A 19,568-nucleotide genomic window follows, 5' to 3' on the forward strand; every position below is an offset into this window, starting at 1 on the left:
AACAATCAACACACATTTTATGTGTTATATGTATTGTATTCTGTATTCTTACATTAATGTAAGTTAGAGAAGAAAAAATGTTACTAGGAATATCACAAGGAGGAGAAAATATATTTACTGTTTACTAAGTGGAAGGGCATCATCATAAAGGTATTTATCTTGGTCATCTTCATGTTGATTAGGCTGAGAGTAGAATGAGGAAGAGGAGGGGTTGGTGTTGCTGTCTCAGAAGTGGCAGAGGCAGAAGAAAATCCATATATAAGAGGACTCATGTTGTTCAAACCCGTGTTGTTCAAGGGTCAGCTGTAGATATAGATTATATAGCTATAGATGTAGCTAGCTATGGATATAGATATAGATATGAGTATAGATATAGATATTGATCCACAGAGTCTACAGTTATTCCTATGCCTTTTTGGCCACCTATGTCCTATTCTGAGTACCACCATGTTCTGTAGTCCATAATCATAGATCTCTGTGAGTCACAAAATACTCTGCCTAGTTTGCCATTCTTCACTTGCTGCATATCATATAATTATACCTACACTAATTCTTAAAGTTAAATGTTGCCTCCTGGCTATGCTATTCTGAGATCTTATTATCCCCATTACTCTTGGGAAGCTTAGTTCTATAACAAAACTTTTTATCACAAATGCCGACCTTATGGAATAGGCACTCCTAAATTTCTCATTGATGCTGGTTACTCTCTTACCTGCTCATTCCTTACTGCTTTAGTAAACAGAGTGTCTCCAAGACTCACCCCGGAAACATAGTCAGCTGCTTGGCCTTAAGACAAGAGCTATTTTAATATTTCCACTTCTCTGTGCTTTTTATTTATTTTTTATTTCTGTCTCCCAGACTCGGGTGCAGTGGCTAGATCTCAGCTCACTGCAACCTCTGCCTCCCGGGTTCAAGCAATTCTCCTGACTCAGCTTCTGGAGTAGCTGGGACTACAGGTGCATGCCACCACGCCCACCTAACTTTTTGTATTTTTAGTAGAGATGGGGTTTCACCATGTTAGCCAGGATGGTCTCGATCTCCTGACCACATGATCCACCCACCTCGGCTTCCCTTCTCTGCACCTTTTGATCCCTTCCTTTTCTTCCATGGGCTGTGTGTTACCAGATAAATCTATACTAGTTATCTACTGTTGCCTTATATTATCACTTCACAACTTACAGCTTAAAACAACACACATTATCTCACAGCTTCTGTGGATCAAGAATTCAGGCATGCCTTACCTATGTTCTCTACGTCATAGTGTTTTCCAAGACTGTAATCAAGGTGTTCACTGTTACTAGAGTCTCATCTAAAGCCTCAACTAGGAAGCAGCTACATCCAGGCTCACTATGTGGTTGTTGACAAGATTCAGTTCTCAAGGACAATTAGAGGGAGCCTCAGTTCCTTGTGGGCCGTTGGATGGGGGCTGTCTTCAAGTTGTTACCACATGGATCACTGTCTCTTACAGCAGCTGGCTTCATCAAACTCAATGAGAGTGAGCATGAGAGCAAACCAGAGCTGGCCAACAAGAAGAAAGTAACAATCTTTTGTAAGATAACTTAATCATTCAATGTACCATATGATGTTGGTTAGAAGTAAGTTACTCAAAGGGTTGGAATTACTTAAGACCGTGAGCTCCAGGAAGCGGAAATAATGGGGCTAACTTAGAGGCTGCTGCCCCAGCTCTTACACAATGTTGAGCAAGATAATCAAAACACAAAATACACATACTATGATTCCATTTAGATTACATTTGAAAATGTGAGAAAATAAACTGTATTATTATGGATGCATATCTAGGTTGAAAAACTATAAAAAAAACAGTAGAAAGATTTAAAATCAGAATAGCGATTACCTCTAGAATGGAGGGAGGGAGATACAGTCAAGAAAAGACATATAGGAGCACCTTTTATGGATGACAAGATTCTATTTCTTGACAAAGGCTTTGGGTACATACATGCTTGCTTAATAATTATTCGTTATATCAATAATTAATGTATATATGTTATACATTTTTAGTATATGTGTTTTTCCCTTAAAAAGTTTTTTTAAAATCCAAGGTGAACTGAAATACTCATCATATTTAAATTTTAAAAGTCAAGATAGGGGGCGGAGCAAGATGGCCGAATAGGAACAGCTCCAGTCTCCAACTCCCAGCGCGAGCGACACAGAAGACCGGCGATTTCTGCATTTTCAACTGAGGTACTGGGTTCATCTCACTGGGGAGTGCCAGACGATCGGTGCTGGTCAGCTGCTGCAGCCCGACCAGCGAGAGCTGAAGCAGGGCGAGGCATTGCCTCACCTGGAAAGCGCAAGGGGGAAGGGAATCCCTTTTCCTAGCCAGGGGAACTGAGACACACAACACCTGGAAAATCGGGTAACTCCCACCCCAATACTGCGCTTTAAGCAGACAGGCACACCAGGAGATCATATCCCACACCTGGCCGGGAGTGTCCCACACCCACGGAGCCTCCCTCATTGCTAGCACAGCAGTCTGTGATCTACCGGCAAGGCAGCAGCGAGGCTGGGGGAGGGGCGCCCGCCATTGCTGAGGCTTAAGTAGGTAAACAAAGCTGCTGGGAAGCTCCAACTGGGTGGAGCTCACAGCAGCTCAAGGAAACCTGCCTGTCTCTGTAGACTCCACCTCTGGGGACAGGGCACAGTAAATAATAACAAACGCAGCAGCTCTGCAGACGCAAACGACTCTGTCTGACAGCTTTGAAGAGAGCAGTGGATCTCCCAACACGGAGGTTGAGATCTGAGAAGGGACAGACTCCCTGCTCAAGTGGGTCCCTGACCCCTGAGTAGCCTAACTGGGAGACATCCCCCACTAGGGGCAGTCTGACACCCCACACCTCACAGGGTGGAGTACACCCCTGAGAGGAAGATTCCAAAGCAAGAATCAGACAGGTACACTCGCTGTTCAGAAATATTCTATCTTCTGCAGCCTCTGCTGCTGATACCCAGGCAAACAGGGTCTGGAGTGGACCTCAAGCAATCTCCTACAGCTACAACCTACAGCTGAGGATCCTGACTGTTAGAAGGAAAGCTATCAAACAGGAAGGACACCTACACCAAAACCCCATCAGTACATCACCATCATCAAAGACCAGAGGCAGATAAAACCACAAAGATGGGGAAAAAGCAGGGCAGAAAAGCTGGAAATTCAAAAAATAAGAGCGCATCTCCCCCGGCAAAGGAGCGCAGCTCATCGCCACCAACGGATCAAAGCTGGACGGAGAATGACTTCGACGAGATGAGAGAAGAAGGCTTCAGTCCATCAAATTTCTCAGAGCTAAAAGAGGAATTACGTACCCAGCGCAAAGAAACTAAAAATCTTGAAAAAAAAGTGGAAGAATTGATGGCTAGAGTAATTAATGCAGAGAAGCTCACAAATGAAATGAAAGAGACGAAAACCATGGCACGAGAAATACGTGACAAATGCACAAGCTTCAGTAACCGTCTCGATCAACTGGAAGAAAGAATGTCAGCGATGGAGGATCAAATGAATGAAATGAAGCGAGAAGAGAAACCAAAAGAAAAAAGAAGAAAAAGAAATGAACAAAGCCTGCAAGAAGTATGGGATTATGTAAAAAGACCAAATCTACGTCTGATTGGGGTGCCTGAAAGTGAGGGGGAAAATGGAACCAAGTTGGAAAACACTCTTCAGGATATCATCCAGGAGAACTTCCCCAACCTAGTAGGGCAGGCCAACATTCAAATCCAGGAAATACAGAGAACGCCACAAAGATACTCCTCGAGAAGAGCAACTCCAAGACACATAATTGCCAGATTCACCAAAGTTGAAATGAAGGAAAAAATCTTAAGGGCAGCCAGAGAGAAAGGTCGGGTTACCCACAAAGGGAAGCCCATCAGACTAACAGCAGATCTCTCGGCAGAAACTCTTCAAGCCAGAAGAGAGTGGGGGCCAATATTCAACATTCTTAAAGAAAAGAATTTTAAACCCAGAATTTTATATCCAGCCAAACTAAGTTTCATAAGTGAAGGAGAAATAAAATCCTTTACAGATAAGCAAATGCTTAGAGATTTTGTCACCACTAGGCCTGCCTTACAAGAGACCCTGAAGGAAGCACTAAACATGGAAAGGAACAACCGGTACCAGCCATTGCAAAAACATGCCAAAATGTAAAGACCATCAAGGCTAGGAAGAAACTGCATCAACTAACGAGCAAAATAACCAGTTAATATCATAATGGCAGGATCAAGTTCACACATAACAATCTTAACCTTAAATGTAAATGGACTAAATGCTCCAATTAAAAGACACAGACTGGCAAACTGGATAAAGAGTCAAGACCCATCAGTCTGCTGTATTCAGGAGACCCATCTCACACGCAGAGACATACATAGGCTCAAAATAAAGGGATGGAGGAAGATTTACCAAGCAAATGGAGAACACAAAAAAGCGGGGGTTGCAATACTAGTCTCTGATAAAACAGACTTTAAACCATCAAAGATCAAAAGAGACAAAGAAGGCCATTACATAATGGTAAAGGGATCAATTCAACAGGAAGAGCTAACCATCCTAAATATATATGCACCCAATACAGGAGCACCCAGATTCATAAAGCAAGTCCTTAGAGGCTTACAAAGAGACTTAGACTCCCATACAATAATAATGGGAGACTTCAACACTCCACTGTCAACATTAGACAGATCAACGAGACAGAAAGTTAACAAGGATATCCAGGAATTGAACTCATCTCTGCAGCAAGCAGACCTAATAGACATCTATAGAACTCTCCACCCCAAATCAACAGAATATACATTCTTCTCAGCACCACATCGTACTTACTCCAAAATTGACCACGTAATTGGAAGTAAAGCACTCCTCAGCAAATGTACAAGAACAGAAATTATAACAAACTGTCTCTCAGACCACAGTGCAATCAAATTAGAACTCAGGACTAAGAAACTCAATCAAAACCGCTCAACTACATGGAAACTGAACAACCTGCTCCTGAATGACTACTGGGTACATAACGAAATGAAGGCAGAAATAAAGATGTTCTTTGAAACCAATGAGAACAAAGATACAACATACCAGAATCTCTGGGACACATTTAAAGCAGTGTGTAGAGGGAAATTTATAGCACTAAATGCCCACAAGAGAAAGCAGGAAAGATCTAAAATTGACACTCTAACATTGCAATTAAAAGAACTAGAGAAGCAAGAGCAAACACATTCGAAAGCTAGCAGAAGGCAAGAAATAACTAAGATCAGAGCAGAACTGAAGGAGATAGAGACACAAAAAACCCTCCAAAAAATCAATGAATCCAGGAGTTGGTTTTTTGAAAAGATCAACAAAATTGACAGACCACTAGCAAGACTAATAAAGAAGAAAAGAGAGAAGAATCAAATCGACGCAATTAAAAATGATAAAGGGGATATCACCACCGACCCCACAGAAATACAAACTACCATCAGAGAATACTATAAACACCTCTACGCAAATAAACTGGAAAATCTAGAAGAAATGGATAATTTCCTGGACACTTACACTCTTCCAAGACTAAACCAGGAAGAAGTTGAATCCCTGAATAGACCAATAGTAGGCTCTGAAATTGAGGCAATAATTAATAGCCTACCAACCAAAAAAAGTCCAGGACCAGATGGATTCACAGCTGAATTCTACCAGAGGTACAAGGAGGAGCTGGTACCATTCCTTCTGAAACTATTCCAATCAATAGAAAAAGAGGGAATCCTCCCTAACTCATTTTATGAGGCCAACATCATCCTGATACCAAAGCCTGGCAGAGACACAACAAAAAAAGAGAATTTTAGACCAATATCCCTGATGAACATCGATGCAAAAATCCTCAATAAAATACTGGCAAACCGGATTCAGCAGCACATCAAAAAGCTTATCCACCATGATCAAGTGGGCTTCATCCCTGGGATGCAAGGCTGGTTCAACATTCGCAAATCAATAAACATAATCCAGCATATAAACAGAACCAAAGACAAGAACCACATCATTATCTCAATAGATGCAGAAAAGGCTTTTGACAAAATTCAACAGCCCTTCATGCTAAAAACGCTCAATAAATTCGGTATTGATGGAACGTACCTCAAAATCATAAGAGCTATTTATGACAAACCCACAGCCAATATCATACTGAATGGGCAAAAACTGGAAAAATTCCCTTTGAAAACTGGCACAAGACAGGGATGCCCTCTCTCACCACTCCTATTCAACATAGTGTTGGAAGTTCTGGCTAGGGCAATCAGGCAAGAGAAAGAAATCAAGGGGATTCAGTTAGGAAAAGAAGAAGTCAAATTGTCCCTGTTTGCAGACGACATGATTGTATATTTAGAAAACCCCATTGTCTCAGCCCAAAATCTCCTTAAGCTGATCAGCAACTTCAGCAAAGTCTCAGGATACAAAATTAATGTGCAAAAATCACAAGCATTCTTATACACCAGTGACAGTCAAACACAGAGCCAAATCAGGAATGAACTTCCATTCACAATTGCTTCAAAGAGAATAAAATACCTAGGAATCCAACTTACAAGGGATGTAAAGGACCTCTTCAAGGAGAACTACAAACCACTGCTCAGTGAAATCAAAGAGGACACAAACAAATGGAAGAACATACCATGCTCATGGATAGGAAGAATCAATATCGTGAAAATGGCCATACTGCCCAAGGTAATTTATAGATTCAATGCCATCCCCATCAAGCTACCAATGAGCTTCTTCACAGAATTGGAAAAAACTGCTTTAAAGTTCATATGGAACCAAAAAAGAGCCCGCATCTCCAAGACAATCCTAAGTCAAAAGAACAAAGCTGGAGGCATCACGCTACCTGACTTCAAACTATACTACAAGGCTACAGTAACCAAAACAGCATGGTACTGGTACCAAAACAGAGATATAGACCAATGGAACAGAACAGAGTCCTCAGAAATAATACCACACATCTACAGCCATCTGATCTTTGACAAACCTGAGAGAAACAAGAAATGGGGAAAGGATTCCCTATTTAATAAATGGTGCTGGGAAAACTGGCTAGCCATAAGTAGAAAGCTGAAACTGGATCCTTTCCTTACTCCTTATACGAAAATTAATTCAAGATGGATTAGAGACTTAAATGTTAGACCTAATACCATAAAAATCCTAGAGGAAAACCTAGGTAGTACCATTCAGGACATAGGCATGGGCAAAGACTTCATGTCTAAAACACCAAAAGCAACGGCAGCAAAAGCCAAAATTGACAAATGGGATCTCATCAAACTAAAGAGCTTCTGCACAGCAAAAGAAACTACCATCAGAGTGAGCAGGCAACCTACAGAATGGGAGAAAATTTTTGCAATCTACTCATCTGACAAAGGGCTAATATCCAGAACCTACAAAGAACTCAAACAAATTTACAAGAAAAAAACAAACAACCCCATCCAAAAGTGGGCAAAGGATATGAACAGACATTTCTCAAAAGAAGACATTCATACAGCCAACAGACACATGAAAAAATGCTCATCATCACTGGCCATCAGAGAAATGCAAATCAAAACCACAATGAGATACCATCTCACACCAGTTAGAATGGCAATCATTAAAAAGTCAGGAAACAACAGGTGCTGGAGAGGATGTGGAGAAATAGGAACACTTTTACACTGTTGGTGGGATTGTAAACTAGTTCAACCATTATGGAAAACAGTATGGCGATTCCTCAAGGATCTAGAACTAGATGTACCATATGACCCAGCCATCCCATTACTGGGTATATACCCAAAGGATTATAAATTATGCTGCTATAAGGACACATGCACACGTATGTTTATTGCAGCACTATTCACAATAGCAAAGACTTGGAATCAACCCAAATGTCCATCAGTGACAGATTGGATTAAGAAAATGTGGCACATATACACCATGGAATACTATGCAGCCATAAAAAAGGATGAGTTTGTGTCCTTTGTAGGGACATGGATGCAGCTGGAAACCATCATTCTTAGCAAACTATCACAAGAACAGAAAACCAAACACCGCATATTCTCACTCGTAGGTGGGAACTGAACAATGAGATCACTTGGACTCGGGAAGGGGAACATCACACACCGGGGCCTATCATGGGGAGGGGGGAGGGGGGAGGGATTGCATTGGGAGTTATACCGATGTAAATGACGAGCTGATGGGTGCAGCACACCAACATGGCACAAGTATACATATGTAGCAAACCTGCACGTTGTGCACATGTACCCTACAACTTGAAGTTTAATAATAATAAATAAATTAAAAAAAAAAAAATAAAGTGTAGAGACCTCAGACCAATGAGAGGGGTGTGAGGAATAAATAATGCCCAAGCCAGGCTTATAAAATTAGAACAAATTTTGGGAACTTCAGCGGGCAAAGGCAGAAGTAGCTGTTGACAAAAGAGAGTCTATAGTCTATAACACTAACTTGTTATTGGCCTTTTATACAATCATATGTGGGAGTGAATAGTGAAGTTTTTAGAGGTTACATTACACATAATGATATCTTTTTCCTGATGGCTAATGGAATAGGTGTCTTTGTATTCCTGTGTTTAAAATTTTTTGTATTAATTTCTAATACATTAAATATCAATAAAAAAAAAAAAAGTCAAGATAGAGCAGTGATTGAAGACAGTTTAGAACAAAGAGATTTCCCGAATGGCATATGGGTATTCATATTATTTTAAATATTGCTCTAATTACACATACCACTTCATACCAAGAATGGTAACATTGTTTAATGCTTATTCTTAAATATTTTAGTACAGTTTCATTTTTATTATAAATAGGAACTTAATTGAATGGGAAATATGGTAATTTATCTATCAATTAGACATGCCTTTTGTAGGTCTCTCTATGTATTTCACAGTCTTATAACCAAGTCACAGTAACTCACCTAATGAAATTACATTTTATCTCCAAAGTACATACTAGGTTTTCATTCCAAAAATGTCAGAGTACTAACATAACAGATGCGATACCTGACAAGAGAAGCTCATTTCCCATGCCATTCTTTAAAGGGTATGTTAATACGCTGTGTCCAGGTTGCGGGGTAAACACAACACATGTTCTTCAGTGTTGATTGCAAATATCAGTTGAGTTCACTTCATTCTAATTTCCTTGATGTTTACCTAAGTAAGGTCTTTTATCATGAACTTCTAAAAAGACAACAATAAAATTAGTTTAAAATTTAAAAATGAATGTGAAAGAAAAACTTACACTCCTTCTACTACTCCATATAATAAAAGAAGGACAGTTTAGATAGACTTGGCATAACTTGTATGTGTGGTCCTCAAGTTAATATCAAGTATGCTTCGCCAGACGGTGAGTAGAATTTAGCAGCAAATACATGAAATGACAGACATCTCGCCTGCTTTTGAGGCTCATTTTGTAAAAATCCAGTGTGCTCTCTATAGGAATTTCCCATGGTGGTTCATGCCCTATTGCTCCATTATCATCCATGTGGGAATGTCGGTTTTGGTATTAGAGTCATCTAAAATAGCAAAGATAATTATCAGCGTTTTAGTTTACAATACTCCAAATTCAGTGTTTAAAATCCAGTATCATTTTCTCTACTATATAAATACTACCAATTGTATTTTAATTATTTTAGTTGCTTCTGTTCCCAATTGAATATTATACAGTGTATGTCATACAGACAGTTTAAGCAGATGGGTCTCAAGCTTGGCTGCCCTTTACCTGAGAAACTTGAAAAATTCTGGTGCCCAGGCCATAACCCACAGCAGTTAAGTCAGAATGTTTCTGAGCAAGAGTCAGGCATCAGTAGTTTTTAACACTCCTGAGTGACTCTAATATTCAACCAACTTGTAGAACCTGTGGATGAGGGGTTGTGATTCTCCATACATTTCCCTACATTCAGAATGTGTAGCTGTGGTGATAGGGTTTTCTTAATTTCCATAAATTTATATAGAAACCTCTCCCCTCATAGTCAAAACCTTTTTATTTTATTTTATTTTATTTTATTTTTCCTCAGCCCCTGATATACAGTAAATCAAATAAACACCTCCCTCTTCAGGACTCCATGTAGTTTCACAATAAATTGTTTCAATCTTTCACGTTCTCCAGCTTTGCAAACACAGCCCACAAAGTAAAGACTTGTAAATCAAGTGTTTGCTAAACAAGTTAATGTGATAGAAATATTGCAAGGTGCTTGGTATTTAATGATCTTAATTAAGACATTTAAGGACGCCATCATAGAGTGAACAACTTGTCTCTTACTTCTTGGGACTTCCTAGTTTTAGCAATGAGAGCCCTGAGTTCAGGGAATGCCCTCAGACTGGGCAATGAGAAACAGTTGGTCACCCTACCATGACATTGGCTGGTACAGTTAAAATGAAGCCCTGCCCATCATCAGTATAGCTCTGAATGAACTAGTGATGCATGCATCAACATTGCGACTCTCACAGCCACATACCAAGGCAAAGATGACAGACAGAAAAAAACAATTATGCTGAAAATTATTTGTTTGAATTTTCAAATCAAAACTAAACTATGGTGGAAAAATTATTAGAACATGGCTAATAATTTCCCCATATGGCTGCCTCTATGAAGTGATGAGTTTACTGAAGTGACATTTGGGAACTTTCTAGTATAATGAAAATGTTCTCAGTACTCATCCATTTTCATACTGCATGAAGAAATACCAGAGACTGGGTAATTTATAAAGAAAAAGAGGTTTAACTGTGAGTCTCTAAAAAAGACTCACAGTTCCACATGGCAGGGGAGGCCTCACAATCATGGCAGAAGGTGAAGGAGGAGCAAAGGCACCTCTTACACAGCAGAGGCAAAAGAGCATGTGCAGGGGAACTGGTCTTTATAAAACCATCAGATCTCATGAGGCTTATTCACTATTATGAGAACAGCATGGGAAAAATCAGCCCCCTTGATTCAATCACCTCCCACCGGTTCCCTCCCATGATATCACAGCACCACACATGGGGAGTACGGGAGCTACAATTCAAGATGAGATTTGGATGGGGACACAGCCAAACAATATCATTCTCTATCTTGATAGGTGTAGGGGTTACATGGATGTACCCGTTTATCAAAACTCATCAAACAGTACATTTGGGATTTGTTCACTTCAGTGTATGTAAATTTTATGATATCATAAAAATAAATGCAAACTAAATTAAAATATTTATTTATTAATTAATCCAGCAAATTGTCATGTTTGCTAATTTGTTCTAAGTATGATTCTTTTAATTAAACTATGATAAGCTCCTTTGAGATTACTTTATCACAGTATAATACTGTGTGTGTGTGTGTGTGTGTGTGTTTGTGTGTTCCTTCTAGTAAACTGTGAGCTCCCCTGAAGGAGAATCTACATCATATTTGTAATCCCAATGGCTGGCAACTTGTATCTCTCAGATTATCCATTTAACATCTCTGTTTTATAAACAAGGCAGGACCTTGAGCCAGGTGCTTCTGTAAAGCTTGAATGAACAGAATGAAGCAGGAGGTGTCTGCGTGTGGCCATCGAACCTTCAGCATTTACATCATCTGGGCACTTGTTACAACTAAGTCTCTCCCCAGCAGTCAGAAACTCTGAGAGTAGGCCTCGCAATCTGTGTTTTGACAAGCCATCCAGATGATTCTAAGGCAAGCCTGAGTTTGCCCACTACTAACTACGGGATAAGGCAAAATCTTAATTCGGTAAGCTGGAATCTGCTGAAGTCTTCTGACATTTCAGATTGTTTGAAAAAATGAATCTGGTAATTTCCCAGCACTGGAACTCAGTTCTGATGAGATGCAAATTCTGAACATTCAACATTTTTGCTGTACTGAAAAATATTCAAAATTTAAAATGAGTTGAAGAATAAAAGTGAGGCTATGTCTTCTAGAATCCAAGAGACCAGCTGGAGAGACATGACACAAACCTGTAAGACAGCAAAGTGGGAACTTAAGAAACTAGGGCCTTTTAGTAACACCAGCTATCCAGATGAGTAGCCTACCGGAATTTAAGGACGTAGGACAGGACCCAAACTTTGAAACATCTGGGGAAACCCATGCCAGTGGTGTAGAGGTGATCAAGGTCACATAAAGGAAGAGCTGTCTCTTTCCTTATTGCTCAAAAATGACACACAAAATAGGACCTTTTCTTCTCATCCCAGGCCAGATGCCACACTGAGCAGAAGGGCTTTCCTCTCCCTTGGTCATTGGAAGAAACGTGTAATTGGTAGTGTAACTGACTAAATCTCATTCTGGTGGGGGTACAGGAAAAGAGAGTGAGAAACGTAATTCCAAATGCAACGCATCACTTGATAGCCCTGTGTGGAGGAAGAGGAAGATAATTTTGGTCTAGAAGATGCCATTGAGGTGAGAATCGAGGAAAAGTAGATGGTATAGATCTTATTACATCTGCACAAGAGTATTTTCTTCCCAGTGATTTTAAACCATTAAATGGACAAACACTATTGTGTAATCTGATAATTATTTAACAACTAAATAAACAAAAACAAGAAAAACATAGTGACAACAGGAAACTGGGGCAGTATATAAGAGGCTGTGGCTCAAGGAGACTTCCAAACTCCAGAACCTCATTCTCCTGGAAACCTACCCAGAAACTCCGCCCTCTGACACCATGAACAACTCCTGTTGTGGCTCTGTCTGCTGTGACCAGAGCTGTGGTCAAGATCTCTGCCAGGAGAGCTGCTGCCGCCCCAGCTGCTGCCAGACCACCTGCTGCAGGACCACCTGCTGCCGCCCCAGCTGCTGTATCTCCAGCTGCTGCCAGCCCACCTGCTGCCGCCCCAGCTGCTGCATTTCCAGTTGCTGCAGGCCTTCCTGCTGTATCTCCAGCTGCTGCCAGCCCACCTGCTGCCGCCCCAGCTGCTGCATTTCCAGTTGCTGCAGGCCTTCCTGCTGTATCTCCAGCTGCTGCAGACCCAGTTGCTGCCAGACTTCCTGCTGCAGGACCACCTGCTGCCGCCCCAGCTGCTGTATCTCCAGCTGCTACAGGCCCCAGTGCTGTCAGTCTGTGTGCTGCCTGCCCACCTGCTGCCAGCCCTCCTGCTGCCAGCCCTCCTGCTGTATTTCCAGCTGCTGTAGACCCAACTGCTATGTGTCTGGCTGCTGCCGCCCTTCCTGCTGCCAGACCACCTGCTATAGAACAACCTGCTTCCGCCCCATCTGCTGTGGCAGTTCTTGCTGCTGAGTGACCTGCTCTGGATTTGTGCACCTTCTTTCCCCCATCCTTCAGTTCAGGCAGAAAGCGTCTATTCAGAGAACTTGGGGACTTCCTGATGTCATGAAAACAGAGGCATGGACTGATTTGAAAAAGCCCAGTCTCTTTATTAGTATTTATTCTCTTTTATAGAAACTTTTTAGTACTGTTGAATCTGAATTTACAGGCAAATTCCACATCACATGTTTTAGAATTCTTTATTCTAATTCAATATACATAAAACTTCAAATGTTACCCTTCTAGATGTTTCTTTCTAATGTTATTCTGTCGAATCAATTTTTATGTGGAATTGTTTGATGTTCTTCAATAAAACTTCATAGTGTTCAAAAGCACCAAAAATGCTTATCTCTTTTCATTTGTCATTAATACAATGGTATGTATTTCTGTCTCTTTTTCTGCACAACACAGGAGTACACGTTGTCAAACACCCTCATAATTAAAACAGTCAATTGGCATTCTCCAATGAGATTTTATCCAAGCCAGAATTCAGTAGAAACAGGAGAAGGATTTAAGAGACGTTTTTGAACCTAACACATATAGTATGAAAGCTGTGAATGTAACTGCCAGCACAAAAAATTGTTTTTAATAAACTACCTCCCATGATGTGATTTAAACTAATTTAAACAGAAGCAGCTCAGTGTAGAGTATATTCTGTGGACTTGAGAATTATGCAGAGTTGAGGCTGAATCCTGACTGTACTGCATACCAACTATGATCTCAGACATGGTATTTAAACTCTGTCAACCTAGGATTACTTTTCTCTTAAGAAAGGATCATAATAACTCAAAAACACGTGAAGGTAATCATAAAATATCAATGAGATAAAGATGCCTGATTGACAAATAAAAGCAGGCTCTCTTTTACTACCAATTAGCCTCTGTTGTATTTTTTTTTTTTTTTTTTACTTTTTGTAAATAACTATAGATTTTGAAATAACTATAGGTTAACATGAAGTTGAATAAGACAAAGTTCCCTGTGCCCTTCACTCAGTTTCCCTCAGGGGTCACTTCTCATAGGACCATAGTACATGTCAAATCCCAAAATGTGACATTGGTTCTAAGTTCTAGGGATCTAGTAACTAGCATGGTGATTATAGTTAATAATACTGTATTGAGTACTTGAAATTTTCTGAAAAAGTAGATCTTAATTGTTCTCATTACACACACAGAAAATAGTAACTATGTTAGGTGATAGGTTATTAACTAACTTGGTTGTGATAATCAGCTCACAATTTATGCGTATCAAGGCATCATGTAGTACACTTGATATTTGTAAAATTTTATTTGCCAACTATACCTCAGCAAAGCTGGGGAAAACGAAAGTGCTAAAGTACTAGAAGAAATCATGAGAGATTTCTAACCGTAATGCAAACTTATATTAAGTAAAACACACACACTCACCTTACAAAGAAAAAAAACTCAATTAATGTAAATAAAAGTGATCTCCACTGAGTCATCAGTAGGCACCTGTCATCAGGGTTCCTCAAGCGTATGATTCTTTTCCCGTAATTCAAGGTCTCGAGGAAATCTTAGAGTTGTTCTCGTATACCATAAAGGGGCTCACCAGGGTTTTAACCCCGTAACAGCTTGGAACCTGCTTCTGTTCACTCTGACTGAGGAAAAAGGCTCAGGACCTCAATACGATGCTGCGTCTGGGTACATCAGAGCCAGTGCAGGCTCAGAACACCAGCCGGCGCTGAAGCAGGGGCCCACTCAGGAGCCAGATTGTTGTCCTGGTTGTGTAAGCCTGAAAATCAGGAACAGGGCAGCAGTAGAAACTGGTTAACGATATAACAACATCATATTCCATTTATTAGACTTACATGCACCTGAATGCAGGGAGGGAAGCTCAAAGTAATTTCATCCAATTTCCTCCATCTGGCTCTTGCACGTGGCTCAGTCAGCAACACCAGCTCACACTGGAACCCCTCCCCTGATTATCTCTAGAGGCAGCCCGTTTCATAAAGCACCTTCCTCATGGTGAGTCAGATTTTGTTTCTCCCTAGGAACATCCTATCTTCCCTATCCTGTATCAGCCCATGGCAGCCATTTGAGGAAGTCCATTCTCATACAGAGGCCCTTCAGGGTGAACTGCCTTTGCTTTGCTCCAGTTTTCTCCTTTTTAGGTTAAATTTCCAAAGCATTTCCATTTGTTCCTCACTGATCATAACGTCACCCTCAGAGCAACTTTGCTTTTCATAAACCCCAATTTATCTTTATCCTTCTAGCCTGGATTGAAATGCATTTTCCAGATGTGTTCCGAACTCTCTGGGAGGATTAGAAATGCCACATCTACATTAGTAAATGTCCCACTTTCGTGAATGTTTCAAGTTTGCATGCAGGAGTTAACACAGCGTTAGTGGCAGTAAGTGGTTGGCCGTAAGTGTGAACTAATACTGAGGTTACTAGAGTGTGAAACACTTAAGTGGTCCTCATCATAAACTGCTTCAAGGTCTTCTTATACACATACAGTGGTTGTTTCTAGACAAGAAGTTCTCAACCTGTCTTTCCACCACATGCCTGGAGTAATAGGGCTCATAGTGGTGATCCAGGTTGAGTACCCCATATCTGAAATGCTTGGCACCAGACGTGTTTCAAATTTCAAGTTTTTTCAGAGTTGGAATATTTGCATTATACTTGTTGAGCATCCTTAATGCAAAACCCTGAAATCCTAAATGTTCTATTGGGCATTTCCTTTGAGCATCATATAGGAACTCAAAAAGTTTCATGTTTTGGAGCATTTCAGATTTCCGATTTTCACATCAGATGTCCTCAACGTGTAATATTTTATCTAGTGAAAGTGTGCTAAGAGTGGACAAAACATTAGGGTGTGTGCATAGTTAAATAAATACTCCCAATAAATTAAGATATATTCACTCCTCCCGAATCTCGTTTGCCATGTGGCATTAATAACCACTATTTTGATCTACAGTTGGTTCTGATACTTCATCTTTTTAGGTTTGATTCCTTGTGAGAGTATTTCTGTTGTTTTGGAACCATGGTTCTGCCATTTGGTATATTCACTTTTTCTTTCCTTCACGGCCCCCAAATATTTTGATGAGCATGTTTTATGGAAAGAGCCTGAGCAGAGTTGAGGTGTCCATAGTATCCTCGGAGAGGCCAGTCCAGACAGAAATTGCTAACCAAGAGCATGCTAAAGTGGAGGGTGACATGTAATCAGAAGAATGTGGCACAAAGACAGGGAGTTTCTGCCTTCTTCCTTGGGTTTCCTTAACACCCAGGTTTGGGGGAGTGTGTGTCTGTGTGTGTGTGTGTGTGTGTGTGTATAATATTCCTAAGGTAAAGGGCCTTAGGAGATAAAGGTAAATACATATTCCTAAATAAATATAATAAAATAAAAGTAAATATATATTCCTAAATATGTTATTATATATGAGATATATATTTATATATTACTAAATACAAACATATGAGGAATATGCATTATATATTCATAAATATATAAATATATATATTCCTATAATACCTATATATAAAGTACTATATATACACACGCATATATATTCCTAAGGTCCTTTGGGGGAATATATATATTCCCTCAAGCCTGTGTGTGTGTCTGTGTATATATATATATACTGATGTATATGTGCATGTGTGTATATATACACACACACACACACACCAAAAGAAAATTATGGGTCTAGAATAATTAAAATCACCCAAGGTCAGACATAATGTGTATGTGTGTATGTATATACATATATATATGTATATATATGTTTATATATATGTGTATGTATGTGTATGTAGGTATGTGTGTATATTTATATATAATATATAAGTATATATGTGTGTGTATATATAGATATAGATATAGATATAGATATAGCAAGGATACTAGGTCCTTTACCTTAGATTGGCAAGTAAACCTTAGCAATAAAGGAGATGACTCAATGTGACTGTTAAAGCCAGAGAGACAGGAAGGAAAAGTCAGAAGGAAAATCAGCCCCTCAGAGCAGAGAGCGGAGGGACCTGAACCTTTTAGTATAACTGATCTCTGTAGCCAATTTCTGCTAAAGGCCCTGCAACTGAGTTTTGGAGTGTTGTTTCTCAAGACAAAGAAGCATCAATAATTCATGACTTAGATGTCCACCTTAAAACAATTCTGCTTTCCCCATCAGAATGTCTAGAAAATGGGTCATGATTCATTGTATGGAAGGTGGCAAGGAATGCATCCTAATGGTATTTGTGTTTTCATGCCACTGGTCACCTGATTCACATTCAAACCTTCATTGCCCACTTGATTCATAACAAACATGCCATGAGATTAAAGCACAGCTTTCTCCTCCTGAATCACCAAAAGAAAATTATGGGCCTAGAAGAATTAAAATCACCCAAGGTCAGACATAATGTATTCAGGAAAATGAGGCTGCAGCGCATGGTACCTACAGGCAGATGTCACATGGCAGCTCAAGGAGGAAGCTACAGCAAGAGGCACACAAGAGGTTGTTCAAGAAGAGCTAACCTGAGGAATCCTAACACACCAGGGGAAGGAAATAATGCTTTCCTCCATGTTGACAAATTTAAGCAGAAAAACAAACTTGCCTAATTTGATAATTGCCTGCTTATCAGGACCAACAACAACAAGGAAAGAGTGCTGCATCTGACGACATCAGGCCTTAGCAGGGTATAAAAGAGGATCTGGGGCAAGGAGACTTCCAAACTTTCCAAACCCTCCTTTCTGGAAACCCACCCAGAACCTCCACCCTCTGACACCATGGTCAGCTCCTGTTGTGGTTCTGTGTGCTCTGACCAGGGCTGTGGCCTAGAGAACTGCTGCCGTCCCAGCTGCTGCCGCCCCAGCTGCTGCCAGACCACCTGCTGCAGGACCACCTGCTGCCGCCCCAGCTGCTGTGTCTCCAGCTGCTGCAGACCCCAGTGCTGCCAGACTACCTGCTGTAGGACCACCTGCTGCCGCCCCAGCTGCTGCAGGCCCCAGTGCTGCCAGTCTGTGTGCTGCCAGCCCACCTGCTGCCGCCCCAGCTGCTGTGTGTCCAGCTGCTGCAGACCCCAGTGCTGCCAGACTACCTGCTGTAGGACCACCTGCTGCCGCCCCAGCTGCTGCAGGCCCCAGTGCTGCCAGTCTGTGTGCTGCCAGCCCACCTGCTGCCGCCCCAACTGCTGTGTATCCAGCTGCTGCAGACCCCAGTGCTGCCAGACTACCTGCTGCAGGACCACCTGCTGCCGCCCCAGCTGCTGTGTGTCCAGCTGCTACGGGTCACCGTGTGGCCAGTCTCTGTGCTGCTAGCCCATCTTCTGGCAAACAATCTGCTGCAGGACCACCTGCTGCCACCCTAGCTGTTGCATTTCCAGCTACTGCCATCCTTCCTGCAGTATCTCCAGCAGCAGTAGCTCCTCCTCCTGTGGCTTCAGCTGCTTCAGGCCCTCCTGCTGCATCTCCAGTTGCTGCCACCCCAGCTGCTGCCAGACCACCTGCTGCAGAACTCAATGTTTTCAACCCAATTGCTGTGTGTCCAGTTGCTGCCGTCCCAACTGCTGCCAGACCACGTGCTGCTGACCAACCTGCTGTAGTGCTTCTTGCTGCCGAGACTCTCATCTGGACTCACCCGATTCTCATCAACCAGCATTCTTGATGTAGCTCATCTATGAGCTGAGTCATGGGAAGCTAGTTGGAAAACTTCAGTTCCAACCAATTCTTAGATTGAATCTGGCCTCCAAATATATGCTCCCCCCACATTTTACCTCTCTACCAAATGAACATGGGTTGTAATTTGTTCCAAAATCTGTCAACTATCTTAATTGAAATATTTGCTCTCTGCCATAATTTCTCATATGGAGCTACTCCATTTTAAACAAATATTTACCTAAATAAATATTAAATAAATTTTCAGGCATAGAAATATACAGATACTGTGTCTCATTATTTTTCTTTTTTGGGTGTGGTCATTACCAGTCATTTTTCTGTTGTTCTTCTCTGCAGAGGAGAAGACCACAGCACGTAATTTCAGGGGCACCACCTCTATTTCCTCAGCACACTTTATTCTAATATGCAATGGTGGTTTCTTAGAGCAAGCAACTGGAACTCTCTTCTTGAAGAGTTTCTCTAGCCAAGGGGCAAGCTCTGGACTATAGAGTTAAAGCCTCTCGGAACAGCACTCAACAAATGAGTAGGGGTTGGTGAACACATACTTTAGTTATTTCTCCTCCAGTTCGGAGCATGTTGTACCAGCCTGTCAGAAGTCCTCAGAGACACCAAATTCCAGCTGCCTACAGGGCTATTCTGATCATTAACTCATCTTGTATTCACTTCCCTCCCTTTCCTGGAGCATTTTTTGTGTTCCATACAGCACTTCTTGGGACCACCTCCCAAATATACTCCTGGG

At 41.1% G+C, this 19,568-nt stretch overlaps 2 protein-coding genes and 1 long non-coding RNA gene across 6 annotated transcripts in view; 2 read left to right on the forward strand and 1 right to left on the reverse strand.

Annotated features, from left to right (window-relative positions):
• Positions 1–8,715: 8,715 nt before the first annotated feature.
• LOC103243476 (uncharacterized) overlaps positions 8,716–19,568 on the reverse strand; it is a 338,326-nt gene continuing 327,473 nt past the window's right edge. For 2 of the 3 annotated variants that reach the window (XR_012088910.1, XR_005238761.2), the window contains 3 exons: positions 14,605–14,950; positions 11,430–11,897; positions 8,716–9,490 (listed from right to left, as the gene is read on the reverse strand). This is a non-coding gene — a long non-coding RNA (uncharacterized lncRNA). The remainder of the gene's footprint in view (positions 9,491–11,429; positions 11,898–14,604; positions 14,951–19,568) is intronic. The other variant, XR_012088911.1, reaches the window with a different exon arrangement.
• KRTAP4-3 (uncharacterized) lies at positions 12,369–13,237 on the forward strand. Its single transcript, XM_008012741.3, has one exon. It carries the CDS (start codon positions 12,602–12,604, stop codon positions 13,172–13,174), a length of 573 nt encoding a protein of 190 aa, XP_008010932.2. The 5' UTR covers positions 12,369–12,601; the 3' UTR covers positions 13,175–13,237.
• KRTAP4-4 (uncharacterized) lies at positions 17,679–18,742 on the forward strand. Of its 2 annotated transcripts, XM_073005322.1 has the most exons (2): positions 17,679–18,426; positions 18,577–18,742. In XM_073005322.1, exons 1-2 carry the CDS (start codon positions 17,942–17,944, stop codon positions 18,740–18,742), a joined length of 651 nt encoding a protein of 216 aa, XP_072861423.1. In that variant the 5' UTR covers positions 17,679–17,941. The 2 variants fall into 2 exon arrangements, with proteins under 2 accessions (XP_072861423.1, XP_037849417.2); XM_037993489.2 differs by having other exon boundaries at positions 17,679–18,584.

The sequence above is a fragment of the Chlorocebus sabaeus genome, chromosome 16, assembly GCF_047675955.1.
Source record: "Chlorocebus sabaeus isolate Y175 chromosome 16, mChlSab1.0.hap1, whole genome shotgun sequence".
In the NCBI taxonomy this organism is placed as follows: Eukaryota; Metazoa; Chordata; class Mammalia; order Primates; family Cercopithecidae; genus Chlorocebus; species Chlorocebus sabaeus.